This window comes from Aulonocara sp. 'chitande type north' Nkhata Bay, linkage group LG19 (assembly GCF_057382095.1).
Source record: "Aulonocara sp. 'chitande type north' Nkhata Bay isolate Kocher_YH1m ecotype deep benthic linkage group LG19, A_spYH_male_GT1.1, whole genome shotgun sequence".
In the NCBI taxonomy this organism is placed as follows: domain Eukaryota; kingdom Metazoa; phylum Chordata; class Actinopteri; order Cichliformes; family Cichlidae; genus Aulonocara; species Aulonocara sp. 'chitande type north' Nkhata Bay.
In genome coordinates, this window is record NC_141362.1 from 23,184,813 (window position 1) to 23,200,121 (window position 15,309).

At 39.7% G+C, this 15,309-nt stretch overlaps 1 protein-coding gene across 1 annotated transcript; it reads right to left on the reverse strand.

Moving 5' to 3' along the window:
• Positions 1 to 887: 887 nt before the first annotated feature.
• On the reverse strand, positions 888 to 10,422 carry LOC147307036 (TLE family member 5-like). Its single transcript, XM_086275158.1, has 7 exons — positions 10,005 to 10,422; positions 7,324 to 7,421; positions 6,651 to 6,714; positions 6,332 to 6,376; positions 6,180 to 6,242; positions 5,239 to 5,313; positions 888 to 4,797 (listed from the first exon to the last, which is right to left on the reverse strand). Exons 1-7 carry the CDS (start codon positions 10,029 to 10,031, stop codon positions 4,558 to 4,560), a joined length of 612 nt encoding a protein of 203 aa, XP_086131284.1. The 5' UTR covers positions 10,032 to 10,422; the 3' UTR covers positions 888 to 4,557.
• Between the last annotated feature and the right edge of the window lie 4,887 nt (positions 10,423 to 15,309).

A 15,309-nucleotide genomic window follows, 5' to 3' on the forward strand; every position in this document is an offset into this window, starting at 1 on the left:
GGAGCATTCAGGTTCTGCCGCAATCTTCCCAGAAGCAGATGTTCCCACAAATTCATCCCAAGAGAAACTGACAAAAATAAATTTAAAAATCAATATCAATAGGCCTAGGATGGGAAATGTTAACGTTCATGGTAATAATGGGTGATGATTTGGGCAGTAAGACAAAGTTTACTTGTTTAAAAGGGTTGCCAGGAGAAACATGGCAACACAGCTTAGGTTTGCAAAACTGCATCTGAAGAAACCACAAGACTTCTGGAACAATGTCTGGAAAAGGGATACCAAAGTCTTCTACCAGAATGCAGAGTACAAACTGTCAAGCATGGTGGTGGAGGCCTATGATCTGGGCTTGTTGAACTACTCTGTACACCAAAGTATTCTAGAGTTAAGAGGCCATATGTCCAACAACTAAAGTTTAGCTGAAATTGGGTCGTGAACGACCCCGAGCCAGGTTTGCTGCTAACAGATGGTATAAAAGCTATTGAATGATGGGGTGTCCTGTGAAAACTTTTCCCCACAAAACTATAATTTGTTTTGTTTTTTTTCTTCAAATAAGGAGGATCAGACTAACAGCACTGAACAACTTTTCACATGAGAAATATTGATTAGACCAGCTTCAATCTGACCTGGTCAGTTATACCTCGACTCATCCAAGAGGAATTTTTAGTTGAGTCACTCCTCCAAACGCCAACATGTATCTCAGTGGACTGGGAGTACAAAACACTCATGCCTCAACTATTCCATCAAGCTGCAGAGGAGTTGACTATCAAGCAAAACACAAATGTTTCATTTCAGCGCTGACTTAATATGTATCAGCGCGATAACGACAGCGATGCCCTTTACTGTTTTTCCCTTCCCATGTGCGTTGCCACCAGAAGAAAAATGACCACTCTCAATCACATCTTTTATTTGTAAGGCACCAGAGACGCTTCCTTACTGCTAAAAGGTTGATTCATTCTCAGAGTACACAGTTGCTTGTTTACATCTTTTTTTTTTTGTTTGTTTTTTTTGTCCCGGGTATTTTGAAATGAGACTGTGTTTGTAGACACATTTAACAGTTTTTCATTTGCACAGAAAAAAAAAAGGATAAAACATTTACAAATCTAGAAAACAAAGTTAAGTGTTACAGCCTACTGAGAGAGAATGAATGGAAGAGAAAACAGGAGAAAAAAAAAAAGACAGGATATACAACATTGTGCCTCTCGTAGCGTAGGCTTGTAATGCACGCGTACAACAACGAAGTCCTCCATGATACACACACATTAAAAAGCAGCTTTGAAACATACAAAAATGCTTTAAAAAATATGTATATTGATATATTCATATGTATACAAATTGGCCCTTCACAGCAAAACAAACACACATACCATTCACATGTCTGAGTTTTGCCAAGGGAGGATTTCTACAGAGGCTGACGTCAGTATAAAGAGTGCTAATGATTAAATGATCTGTTCTCGCACTCGATATATTGAAGTCAGATCTCCAGGGAGGGAGATACTCCAGCTCCCCAACACTTGCACAGACAGGAAGAAGAAAAACAAAAGGAGCAGTGAGCCACAACTTAAGTGCTTTTCAAATTAAAACAGGGGGAAAAGGGTTATGCTTGGACATTAAAAACTGGGTTATCAAAGCTCTGGAAAGCACTCACATTACAGGGGGGGGGACAGCTGACACACCTGCAGTGTACCTGTGGTCAGCATACAATCATAAAAATGAAAAGAGAGGAAAGCAATAATGTGACTGAATAAGACAGATAAACCTGGGGCTGTTTCCATGCTTTTTATAACCCATAATAAATCACTGGAAGAGCACTGCTGCCCTCTGCTGCCTAAAAAATGAACATTTCTCAGCCATAAACTTGAGCTGTTCACCAGTTTTATACCACATACCAACTGCAAACATTATGCATACAAGTTTTCATATATAATATCACAAAAATGGGAAATTATCAACACGCATATAACCTCCTGGGTAGCATTTTCGAAAACGGTCATCTTCATTTTCTTAGATGTCACTTGAATCATTTCCCTATTATTATCGGTTAAAGTTGAAAACATCTGTGAGCAGCTGCTCCTTTTCAGATATAACAACATAAAAATCCAACAGTCTGCTTTTACCTCTAGGCCTGAACCTGCACTACTAAACTAGCAGGTTTGGAGTTGTTGAGTGTGTGTAGCCTGGATCGTATTTACTAAAGATTCATTTTACTGTTATCGTTTAACACTGATCAACTTTTAGTCTAAATTAGTCTAACATGGCTAAACTACCAAAGAATGCCTCCTGATGTTTCCAACATCAATACACTACATTTAAAACATATTATAGTAATTGTAAGCCACTTCAAATTACATTCACCAGCCACCTTATTAGGTACACCTTGCTAGTATTAGGTTGGAATACCTTTGGCTTTCAGAACATTTGTCATTGATTTAACAAAAAGCTGGAAACTCTGCTCACAGATTATGATCCACATCGACATGACAGCACCACACAACTGCTGCAGATTTGTCGGCTGCACTTCCAGGACACGAACGTCCCGTCCCACTGCATCCCAAAGATGCTCTATTGGATTGAGATCTGGTTTCTCTGGAGGGCGTTTGAATAAAGTAAACGCGCAGTACTCTGGGAAAAATCCCAGTAGAACAGCAGTTTTGGAAATACTCAGTTTAGCCCGTCTGACACCAACAACCGTGCCACGTTCACGGTCACCTTTCCTCCCCATTCTGATGCTTAGTTTGACCTTCATGTGACTGGTTGGAAGTGGTCAGCTGAACTGCTGCTCTTTAACACTGCAGATCCAATTCATTTTAATCATGCTTCTTTCAACAATAACATTTTGATATCTTAATAATCTATATTAATGAATGAGTCAAACGGTTAATTGCTATTTGTACATAACATCCTTATTTATATTAAAGGTGATAAAGCTATTTAAAGCTATACTGCTCATCTTTATTATTATTATTATTATTATTATTATTATTATTATTATTATTATTATTATTAATGATAATAATAATAATAACAATAATAATGAAAGTGAATTACAGCTCTGTTCAATAATCACATTTGTCAGAATTCAAACAAAACTGGGAGGAAATGACTGTCCAACAACAAGAAATTATACGTGGGAGCTGATCACAGGTAGAAAAAGCCGAAAACAAAATCTCACCACATCTCCATGATGGTAACAAAGCTAAAAGAAGTCACTCTCATTAATACAAAAACAGCATATTAAATTTTTTTGCACATTACCTACATGAAAAGCTTGCTACCCATAGTGTATAATGAAGACAGTAAGTATGTGGTTGGAATACAGCTCGTGTTTCAAAATGCCGAGAATGTCAGGTTTGTGTAGTCACAGATAAAAAGAAAGGTGGTACTTAACGCAATCTCAGCTAAAACTAAAAAGCTCTGCTAACCTATAAAAACACAACGCTTGGCTGTATGTCAAAACCACACTGTTTTAACATTTAGATCCTATTTTGGGATCAATTTTGTGGACCCGCAGGGGGAAAGGGCAGGAACAAGGGGGGGGGGGGTCAAAGGAGAACACAAAAGGTGCTTAAAAGTAAAGTTAAAGTGTTTTCTTCTTTCCAATCACATTCACTCTAACACACAGGAATCTTTATGTTTTATAAGAACCTGTCTCAGTTTACAAAAACAAGATGAGTTGGGGGTTTTTTCAGAGCATCTATTCTTATCATTTAAAGACGCGGGGTCCATGATCTTTTGTCAATGGTCCACATCCCATGTGGAGCTCACAGGGGCAGCTAGGCCTACCTACTACATATTAACTTCCAAGTTGGCTACTTTACCATTTGTACAAACCAACGATCTTTCTGAAATTAAAAAAAACACAACTTGATTTATGTGGGACTAATGCGCACACAGCTCTGGTAATGCATCCAACGGTTGGGAATAATGAAGAACATAACACTTAACAGAGTAAATTAATGGAATTACTGACAAAACTGCTCCAGTTAACGTTTTGGAAAAAGATGATTTCATTTTAGCAAGTCGTGAGCAACAGCGAAGCAGTATGTGGGGAGTGGAGTTGTTAAAACTGCTTTTTATGACTGGCAGACTGCATTGAGACTCAATCAGAGGGACTACAGAGGACGTGGAAATAAACACTAAACAGATCTGATAACAAAAAATGGAAGAAAAAATAAATCTGACGGTTATCTACCAGGGTACTGCTATTGTGTTTCCTTCTTAGCTCTCTCTCCAAATGGGAAAACATTTATCTTGATTTAAGCCTAACAACAGTGGCTTGAACAAAATTTTTTTTTTTAAAAACCCCACACATCTATTAAAGTCTAGAAGCCTGAACCAAGTCTATTACCACTAAATAATAAGAACATTTACTCTCAGCCATTCAGGAGTTTCATCTTCAGCACTTACAAAAGTTTAAGCTCGGTCCTTTTGCTAATCATCCTTGCAATTACTCTTCTACATTGACACTCAGTAGACAGGCCTCCAGACACCCTTTCCTTTTTTTGTGACATTTATTACACCCCATACCATCCCTCTCCAAACCTCCTCGCTCTTTCTGCACTAGTCTGACTTGTCTCCATCATCCCCTCTAGGTGCTCTCTCTGCGACATCTCTGGCCTTGTCCTCCTTCGCTACCGGGGGCTGGCCGTGGGAGTAGTTGGCCAGGATGGAGGAGAGGGACAGCAGGCCAGAGCTGGAGGAGACGGCGGGCAGAGTGGGTGGGGTGAGGCCCAGGGGAAGCGGGGCTACTGGCAAAGCCAGGCCCTGAAGCTGGGACAGGTGTTGCACCTGAAGCTGTTGCTGCAAAAACAACACATTAGATAATATAAGTTTACCATCTGTAAAAAAAAGAAGTGTGAACACTATAAAACTAGTGTGATTAGTTATCACACTTGCAGCACAAACTCCAAGCACGCAGGACTGTGGTGATCATTATGCTAAAGAAACCCAACGTGGCATTTTATCTCTGTTTCATATCTCTATTTCTCCAAATTTGCAGAAAGCAAACCACACCACATCATTTATTCTCTTGCTATTAATACGGTTAAACAGAAGTGACACAAAAACAACAATGTGGTAAATGTTGTTCACACAGCCAATAGAAACCTGACAATTAGAAATAAGTGTTCACAGACAAATTTCCATCAATGAGGGAGCAAAACGGGCCCATCCCCAGTCAAAATTACCTAACCAGCATGCTACGAAGCAACATCTGGTGGACATTACAAATGACAAACTCACACGTATGATGGAGTTCATCTCAGGAGGTGTGACCTGCTTGGCTCTTTCAATAGCGCCCATGACTTGTTGTTGATGCTAAAACAAAGATCACAAGTTCAGAGACAAATACGCACAAGAAAAGCTTCGACAAAAACAGATTTCCTCTTTAAAACAGAAAGTTGGAGTAAAAAACAAAGAAAAGAAAACTTTCTCATCAATATTATGAGAACATACACTCATCGACCACTTTGGGCGATTGTGGCTCAAGAGTTGGGAGTTCGCCTTGTAATCGGAAGGTTGCCGGTTCGAGCCCCGGCTTGGACAGTCTCGGTCGTTGTGTCCTTGGGCAAGACACTTCACCCGTTGCCTACTGGTGGTGGTCAGAGGGCCCGGTGGCGCCAGTGTCCGGCAGCCTCGCCTCTGTCAGTGCGCCCCAGGGTGGCTGTGGCTACAATGTAGCTTGCCATCACCAGTGTGTGAATGGGTGGATGACTGGATATGTAAAGTGCTTTGGGGTCCTTAGGGACTAGTAAAGCGCTATATAAATACAGGCCATTTACCATTTGTTCCACACACTAGTTCAACTGCTTGCTAACACAGCCAATCACAAGGCAGCATTGGGCATTTAGTTATGTAGACATGACCAAGACAACCTGCTCGAGTTCAAACTGAGCATCATTTAGAGGAAAAAAGGCGACTTAAGTCGTGATTGTCGGTCTGAGTATTTCAAAAACTGCTGATCTACTGGGATTCTCCCAAACAATCGTCTCTAGGGTTTACGGAGAATGGTGGGAAAAAGAGAAAATATCTAGTGAGCAGCAGTTCTCTGGGCCAAAATGCCTTGTTGATGCCAGAGAAGAATGACCAGACTGTTTCCAGATGGGTCCAATCTGGTACTCTCAACGTGTACCAAAATAAAAGGGCCAGTGGGTGTAAAGTTTAAGTAAAAGGTGAATCATTACCTCCTGTGACAGGTAAGGCAGCACCTGAGCACAGATCCCATTTAGTCTCTTCACTATTTCAGCCTACAAAAGAAGAAAAACAAAAATGGTCAGACCAACACACAAAGAAAGCCGGGTTACTAGACGGATGGATGAATGAAGACGATGATTACCTGTTTGTGCATTTCAATGTTCAGCCCGTAGGACATTTCATAGTACTACAGTGCACAGAGGATGACAAGTAAAAGATTTAGAACACGCCTACACAAAGACACGCGCACACACAACAACCCTTTTTGATTAATTACTCTCTCTTTCATGTATGCATTTTATACTCTATTTTGAGATGTGTAGTCATTTTTTATCTGTGCCTCATCATGCAGTGAGTAAACCTGAGGATTTCTGCATATCTATTGCGACACTATGAGACTGTGGTGGGAGATTTAAAAACTAAATATGCAGCATACCACAGAAATGAGTTACCACACTTACCATGATATAGTGACGCTGCATCTCTGACTTTTCAGAAGCCAGCTTATCGCACTCCAGCTTCAAACTGGGTAAGAAGTGTAGAAATATAATATGAGAAAGAGCAGCTCGAAAGCAAAATGTATGTATTCATCCTGTTTGGGGATAACTGCACTTTGGGGGAATTATACTAATTCCACAACTTGTCTTGTTTACTCTGAGCTAAGCTGACAGCCTGCTGGCTTAAGCTTCATGTTTAGAATACAGACATGAGAATTATATCAATCCTCTCATCTACTTTTCAGCAAAAAAAGGGCATTCAGCATTTACTGTAATATGAAACCATTTGTTTAAATAACCTTACAATAATAAAATGAACATTCCTTAAATATATTTATTTACCGGATACCCATATCTAGGACAAATTCATGTTGTTTCACCAAAATCTAGAAGGGGCAGCGGTTCTGAAAACAGAAGCATGCCTATAAAATGACAAAAATGACTTTGAGGATCGTTTGAGTGAAGAAAGTAAGTTCACTAAAAGCTGACTGACATTATGAAGTCCATTTCTGAATAATTAGCTGCCTTAAATGAGGCCATTTCACAAAAGACAGTAACAACAAAACACTGCAGGAAGAAAGTGTGTGACTTATATTAGAGATTAAATTAGGTGTGTATGGATGTGTTAAATGAATACCTGTGGTACTGTGCTTGGAGGAACTGGAACTCGTCCTTGATGCGGTCACAGGAATCAGAGGTGGTGAACTTGAGAGGTTGGCTGGACTGAGAGGATGCCTAAGAAACACAAGAAGGTGTCTGGTTGATTTTCAGCTTCGAGAAGGCGACTTAGAAATTCTAAGAAAAATCATCATCCTTTACATGAACATATGAGAGCTCCCTGCTGCAGAGCATGTGTGTTTTAATGAAGGTTTGTTTAGGTTTGTTTGAAAGCAGCAGTTTGACCTTGCAGATTAACCCTTTGAGAGGATAGCTAAAAGAAAGCTCAGACTCAGCCGTACCATGTACACACAGACATGCGTCCTACGATGTACACATGTCTGTGTGCACATCATAAAATGAGATAAAGAAAGTAGCTGGGTGTTTGATTAACAGCACACAACTGTGAATTGTCTACAGACAGTCACAGCTGTCTTAAAGGTACGGATATTAAACATCTGTCTGAGCCACAAAGTGTGTTGATTGAGGAAATGTGTTTACAGAAGTGTGTCCATGCTGACCATATGTGAGAGGTATTTAGAGGCTGCATTAGAAGTCCGGTTATGTATAGACTACACTTAAACCAACAGTCCAAAGCTGTAATCCATGGTTTATCTGGTTCTTTAAACCTCATTACTCTCTAAATAAGTGGCACAAGAGCAAGAGGTTTCCAGCCGGATTATGGGATTGATGAGAGAGGCCCGATGCAGCCGGTTACATGGAGATCACAGAAATCACAACTCTGCACGAATGCGACCAGTTTCAGGTGTGCAAAAAAGAAGTGATGAAACTGGCTAGATCGGAAATGGGTGAACCTGCAGTAGCAATGAAACGATCAGCATTAGCTCAACCTGTAGGCATAAAACAATAAGTCAATTCACTGATTGAGCTACATGTTTTTGAATTTGACAAAAAATGGAAAAGCTCCAAACGTATGAGAATGTGTAACGGTAATTGAAGGAATCGCTAGGCGGGTCTGGAGAAGTAAAACAGAAGCACAGCATGCAAGTTGTTCCATGGTCACGTTCAGAGAGGAAAGACATATGACACAGCCCACCCCCCTCAGAAAGAGGAACAGCAAAGAGCAGTCACATGTTGAAACTAGCCAACAATCATGCACATGTTCTTTTTTTGAACAGAACTTGGCATATAAACATATATGAGGCTGTATGCCAGCTTTCTTAATTTGTACTTGTTTCACATTCACTAATAGCTATTGCTAACTATTAGTGAAAGTAGATACATCTGTCTACATTTAATATACCATTAAAAATATAGTTGACTAAAATGATTTGAAACTAACTGAATTTAGATTTTGTTTAAACAAAAATGCCAGGCACACTCTGGTTTGAGTTTCTCCAGTATCTTTGTTTTTACATAAAATCTGCTCCTACCTGATTTTTTTTTTACAGTAACTTAAGCATATTTAATGAATTGGTGCATAATTTTACATTCATACTATGAATATTTTCAGACAATCGTGTACATGTACAATATCAAAGTACATAGGAGCATTCGAGCCCTGAGAACCTCCGAAGTACTCAGAAGCTTTGGAGCCTTCATTGCTTCTCTAAGAATTTCTCTTCTTCATAATGCCAAGCCCTTATCTGTCGACCTGCTTCTATCATCAGACTGTGAACAACAGCAATGACTGAAGATCTTAGTATCGGATACTTGTCATTTCTACAGGGCCAGGACAATGACTGGCACAGAATGTCTAGATGAATATCTTCATTCTCTTCTTTTCATATCTAAAACTGTGCATCATAATAGGCAGTGGTCACATACTGATCAGTGATACCTTTAACATTGCTGCTGTTTACGCAATAATGTTGCTCATGTGGACAATGGCTATACATTCTTTTCAGCATTTCAGCTTTCATGTACTTCAGACGTTATGGGGGCTTAAAAGTGCCTTAAAAATTATAACTTATTTCAACCAATCTGTACGCACTTCAGGGGATTTAACTCAGAAAATATCGAGTATGAAAGTAAGATTTTCCATGGCTTCAATTGAGGTTATTGAACAAACACAGGCACACAAAATCAGCTGATCCTGAGGAGGGTCAGGTGGGACATATTTTTTGTAAGAGTCTGACTCTGCACAACAAGTAATGTGCCATTTGATCTAGAAAATAATCAGTACATTTGTAAATAATCACACTTTTATGTACTCACACATTTATGCACTTATTGTTACACATTATTATACTAATACTAGCAATTGATCGTTTTAAATTAAAGTGTTAATTCCCCAAAGTCGCCAATAAACAAAGTCCTATAATAGTTAACAAATGTTCAGTAAAAACCTGCCCTATTTTCGCAACATTTAAAGTATATTTTCTCAAAATGAATGCATGCTTAAATGTGCGTTGTGGTTTGCTGCAAGTAGCAAAAGGGGTGTTAAAACCGTCTAAACAACGCACAACATCACTCCAACTTTCTCGGTCTTAAGAGAAGCTAGCTAACGATAGACTGTGTCTGCACATAAGTGAGCCGTATAGCTCGCCGTTTGTTCGAGGTAAAGAGCTAAGCTGCCACAGTGCCTGCACTGTGACGATGACAGCTACCTGCAGGAAGCAGCGATATGTATCAGCTGTGTGTTGCTAGCTAGCGTTAGCTCAGTTTCCACCCGGGGAGAAGTTCAACCGGCCAACTTACCGAGTGCCTCGATTGAGGAAACATCATGTCAGCAGTGTGTTTCGCCGCCTTTCCTCTGTCTAATCGAACTACCAGGCTAGCTGGCTAAGCTAACGTTTCCCCAGATGTTATTAAATGACTGGAGACGCTATTCGCACTTTGTACTCTGTCATCCTTTAAAATAACGTTAGCTAACGTCAAAGCAGCAGGAGCCTTAGGTCGTCTTCTAGTCTTTGAAGTAAAAAAAAACCCCGATACTTCCGAGGAGTAATTTGTTAACAAAAATAAAAGGTTCTTCAAAGCAACATCAGGCGTTTTTGAGTTTTGTTTTGCTTTTCTTTATTTGGAATAACGCTAATGCTATTCCTCCCCGGGGAAACCCTGGATGTTGACACATGAGCCCCTGACTTTCCTCGGCTTTGAAGAGAAGAGCAGCATCACGCGGAAAACAAAGTGAGCCGCGGAGGAGCGGGCGCCCCGTGTGACACAGAGCTGAACTGATCGGCTCGTGGCTGCAGCCAGGGCCGGAGACAGGGGGGCTGGGGCCGGAAAATAAGGTCTTAGACCCGGGACTGAATTACTAAAAGGGCTCCCAAAAAGTCACAATTTGTCTAGGTTTGTGTCAATAGATTTTTTAAATTAAATTATTTTTTAAAGAAACATTTGTGCTGAAATTTAGCATCTACAAAGTTGTTTTTTATTTCATCTGCAAAATGTACAGTACTATGCAAAGTCTTGATCCCATCTAACTCCTACGAGGATATATACATGTCACACTGTGACATTTCTGGCATGCTTCATTCAACTAAAGGAATATGAACAAATTGTGTTTTTGTGACAGGCTGTGAGTAGGAAGTAAGTAGCAAGCAGAAACAGCTTACCACTTGGGGGCGCCAATCTCTACACAAGGTGAAATTGTTAAATTAGAAATTACTGAAATTGACATCATTGCCCAGCCTTGACAGACAAATGTTGTTCCAGAGTTTTTGCTCAGTTTCATATTTCATACTACAGTGGTCTGATTTCATTCTTGGAAACTTTTAAAGGATGCCATTGTTGAATTATGCTAAAACATTGTGCAATTATGAATGTGTAATAAAACAACATAACTGACTTTTTGGATCTTTGTGACTGACCTACTTCTGCTGATGATACGCAGCACTGACCCTGCAGGATTCCCCCTGATGTGGATGTGATTTGATTTGGGTCTGTTTTTTTGGGAAGCTTAAACATGCGCATACCACCTGGTAGTGGGTGTGATGCTGACATTCGGACGACTAGCCGTTTAATTAGAACATGTACATATTTGGACTTTGTACTAGAAAAACATCCTTACTGAGGAGAGCTATGTGTAATGCTACGGCCTATGGCCTATGAATAAAAATGTCTGTATTCCTAAACAGTTTTACCGAGTGTCTTGAGTTAAAGTTGAAAGTTTCCACTTTAATCACATCTTGACTGTATGATCCACTTCGTTGGTGGTGTACAGGGGCAAAATTACAAAACATCTGCCACTGTTCAAATACCTAAGGACATAACTGTATTTAAAAAAAGGCTAAATGTTTTTCTGAAGATGGAATGAAGCCTTTGGTTTATATCTGCAGCAGCTTTACTGCGACTACAGGTGGAATCCCATTTATCCAACCTTCCTCCCATTGGTCCTCAGGATTTTAACACAAGTTCTATGGCTGCATGGACAGTCCCTCTGGAGGTTAGGAATGCGGCCTTCCACTGTGCACAGACTTCCTTAATATTACGCTGAACAGCTTTTGGCATCTTACAGTGAAATCAGAATATGACATAGGAAGGTTTAAAAAAGAAAAAAAGAAAAAAAGAAACCACAAAGGTTTTAAAATCTAGAAAAAAAAAGTGAATGTGGTCATTTCACTGTCCAACATAAAATGTTCATTTTCATCCTAAAGAATAAATGAAGACATCTAAACTGGGATTTCTGCTACTACACTGTACAGGTTCCAGACTTAAATCGTATAGAAAATCTGTAGAGAGAGTTGAAGCATCAAGTTGCCTTACAGCAGCTAAGAAAGCTAAAGGATTTAGAGTTTTAGTAAAGTCTCTCAGGTTTGCACACATCTCTCTTGGGTGTTTGGAGGAAGAGCTCTCACCTGACATGTGTGCAAACCTGGTGAACAGCTACAAGAAAAGTCTTACCGCGGTACTTGTCAACAAGGGTTTTTCCACCAAGTACTAAGTTATGTTTTGCTTTTTTTTTTTCCTGAAAATTTGTAGGCAACTAAAGCCACAACATTACTGTAACATCAGGCTGACTGATTTAACTCAGCGGTCACTGTTAGAATGTTACATTATTAGTTACATGTGACAAAGCCACTTTGCTGCCACAGTAACACACTTGCACATCACGAGGAAAATATTAATCAGCTGACCTGCAGTAGTTGTGGTAAAAACACATTGCTTAAAGGCTTTTCCAAGCATGACATGGGTTTGCTCTTCTAAACCCTACATGTTAACATTGGGATGGTTTTCCTACAGGGAAGTCTTCATTTGAATCAGGCTGAACATCTATCTTCTTTATCATCATCGTCTTCTAGGGATGTACAGTCCCTAAAAACCTGTGACTGGTCAAAGACCCCAGGCAGGAAACCCATGTACCTATAATCCTGAGTAATAATCTGGGTTCAAGTTTGTGACACTCACCTTCTCACGATCCCATTTAACCTACATAGTCTTGTCTAACAAAGCCTAATATGCCCCCAAAAATTAAGGAAGAAAAATGAATCCAGGTCATGCTCTTTCAGATCTCAAATAAATACAGACTACCCCGGCTTTAATCATCAACTTGACATTACCAATCAGAATTCGATTTTTATTCAACTGAAGATATAAAACCCACGCAACACATCATCAGCAAGTATAGGAACAAATTTATTTCAATTTAAAACAGATACCTTGTCATTATGTTTCTCTCTTAGAAGGCGGCAATGATCATAAGTCATGTTCATGTTTGAATGAGGATCAGGCAACAGTGGTTGAAACAAATACATGAAACACAAAAAAAAAAAAAAAAATATGGCAAGAGTTATGTAAATCAATAAATTGATAATAACCAACTGACTGAAACCCCTTCGTAAAAGGGCTCTGCTTCAGTGAAAACATCCAAGCCCTCACTTCCAACACAAAATAAACAGCACATGCAATTATAATTACAGTTTCTTAGAAAACAGCAGATTATCTCCTAAATCTTCGATCTTAAATACAGAATAAAGTCTTCGTGTGTACTTAAATCATGGATCCTTTTAGTCTCTGGTGTGTTTTATTTAAAAAGGGGGACCATCTCGGGTGGTGGCCCTTTTGATAAATGACCACAGCGTTGGCACTTGGAGAGAGAGCCTGGCTCTAGAGAGAGTGGGGTTGGCACACTCAGTATAATACATAATTTACATTTGGTTTACATACAAAATAAAGAGAAAGAAAACAAACAAAACAGCATTTTATACACACACCACTACACAATTGACCTTCGGGTTTCACTTGAGTGAGGGAAATTAAATCAAGTGGTCCTAAAATAGTGTTCTGGTAATGTCTTATCATACAGAGAAAGAGGAAGAAAAAAATAAATAAATCACCAAAAAAAAAAAAAAAAAAAAAAAAAAAGGGGAGGGGGAAATATTTGAGTATGCACCAACTTTACACTGATGTCCAAAAGATACGTTTGATGCCCCTTAGTCCAACAACGAGCCCATGGGAAGGGGGCGCCACACAACCCTGATCGCCCAAACGTGGCAAAAGGAAAACCGCACAGGGCCAGGTTTACCATCTCTTGTTAGTCAAGGCAATGAAAGGCAATAAATAAGTGTTGTAGTGAAAACAGTCCTTTTTTTTGTTTTAACAAGTTAATGCTAAAGACAGGATAATTATTTATCATAACAACTGCCCTCCCCCTTTCCCGCTCATATGTTGAGACAAAAATGTGTCACAAAAATAACATGCTGTGCAACGCTGGCCTGCTAACAAACCCACACCGACAGCCACGTGGCCCTTCACCATGTGCCAGAGTTGAAGAGTCAAGTTCGAAATGGTTCGTCACCAATAAAGCGAGCTGCACTCCACACACAGTAAATAATAACACAACTACTGATAAATACTTGGGGATTTATACAGATTTAGTCATCCCACTTCATTTCCTCCTTAAGACAGCAGACCAAATAGTTGGCTGTCACCACAAAAGCAGGGTCATTTTCAGCAGACAGAAATGGCCATTAAGAACCACACTGGTGTTGTTTTTTCTTTAAATATATATGTATACATTAATGTTCAGACATTATTTCACCACTTAGCACTTTTGAAGCATACCTACATTTTAAGTTGAACTACTGACTTGTGTAGCCTTTGGTTTCCGCTCATTTAAAAGAAAAAAGAAAAAGAAAACAAACAAGTCACTTCAGAGAAACTGTAAATTTCCACAGACCTCTGCTCTTGGATAGTGGATGAGGATTTCAAGAAATTTAAATGTTAAGGGGCTTTAGAAAAAAAGTTCCCACTTCTCAGGGAATATTTAGTGTTGTCTATGTAATTACATGATAACGCAGCAGAGTCTGACAATGCGGAAAAGTTGCCCAAGTTTATGTGCCCAAGTCCATGATTTAAGAGGTAGCTATCACACGACAACAACAACTTCTACGCAAAGAAAGGCCGAATTTGGAGCAAATCAGACCCCTCTACTGGCTTCAGCTGACAGTAATGGCTGCCTAGAAAATCAACGTCTAAATGTGGACAGGTGAAAATATGCGCACACGCGCGCACACACACACACACACACACACGCACACACGCACACAAAAAAATTAAAAATAAATTCCTGGCTATCATCTATAGCTCAAATACTCTGGAAAACACACAATACTTGTCCTGGTAGTAGTGTCTTTACTGATAAGTGTTTCTATACTGCACAGGGTGTCACAGGTAACTCTGTGATACCAATGCAAACAAAACGTAGTGAAGATCAGGTTGGCCGTAGGGCCCGATACTTAAATGCATTAAGAAAACTGCTTAGTGGTGGTAAACTCTCTACACACACAAACACCCTGCCTATACTTCTTAAAGCACATACTGCAAGTAATCTCCATTTATAAACACATTAGTATTGGATGACTTGGTTCACTGTGGTCCTGTACTCCACTCCCCACTGTCTGATGCCTTATGCACTGTGATAGCCCTTAATGAGGATGAAGGGTAAGTCACCTGTAGAAAAGGTCAAAGACACTGGAAGGAGAGAGAAAAAAAAAAAAAAAAAGGAAGTATATCCATACTTCACTGGCACTACTCACGAGCCAGACCCGTCCCGCCCCCC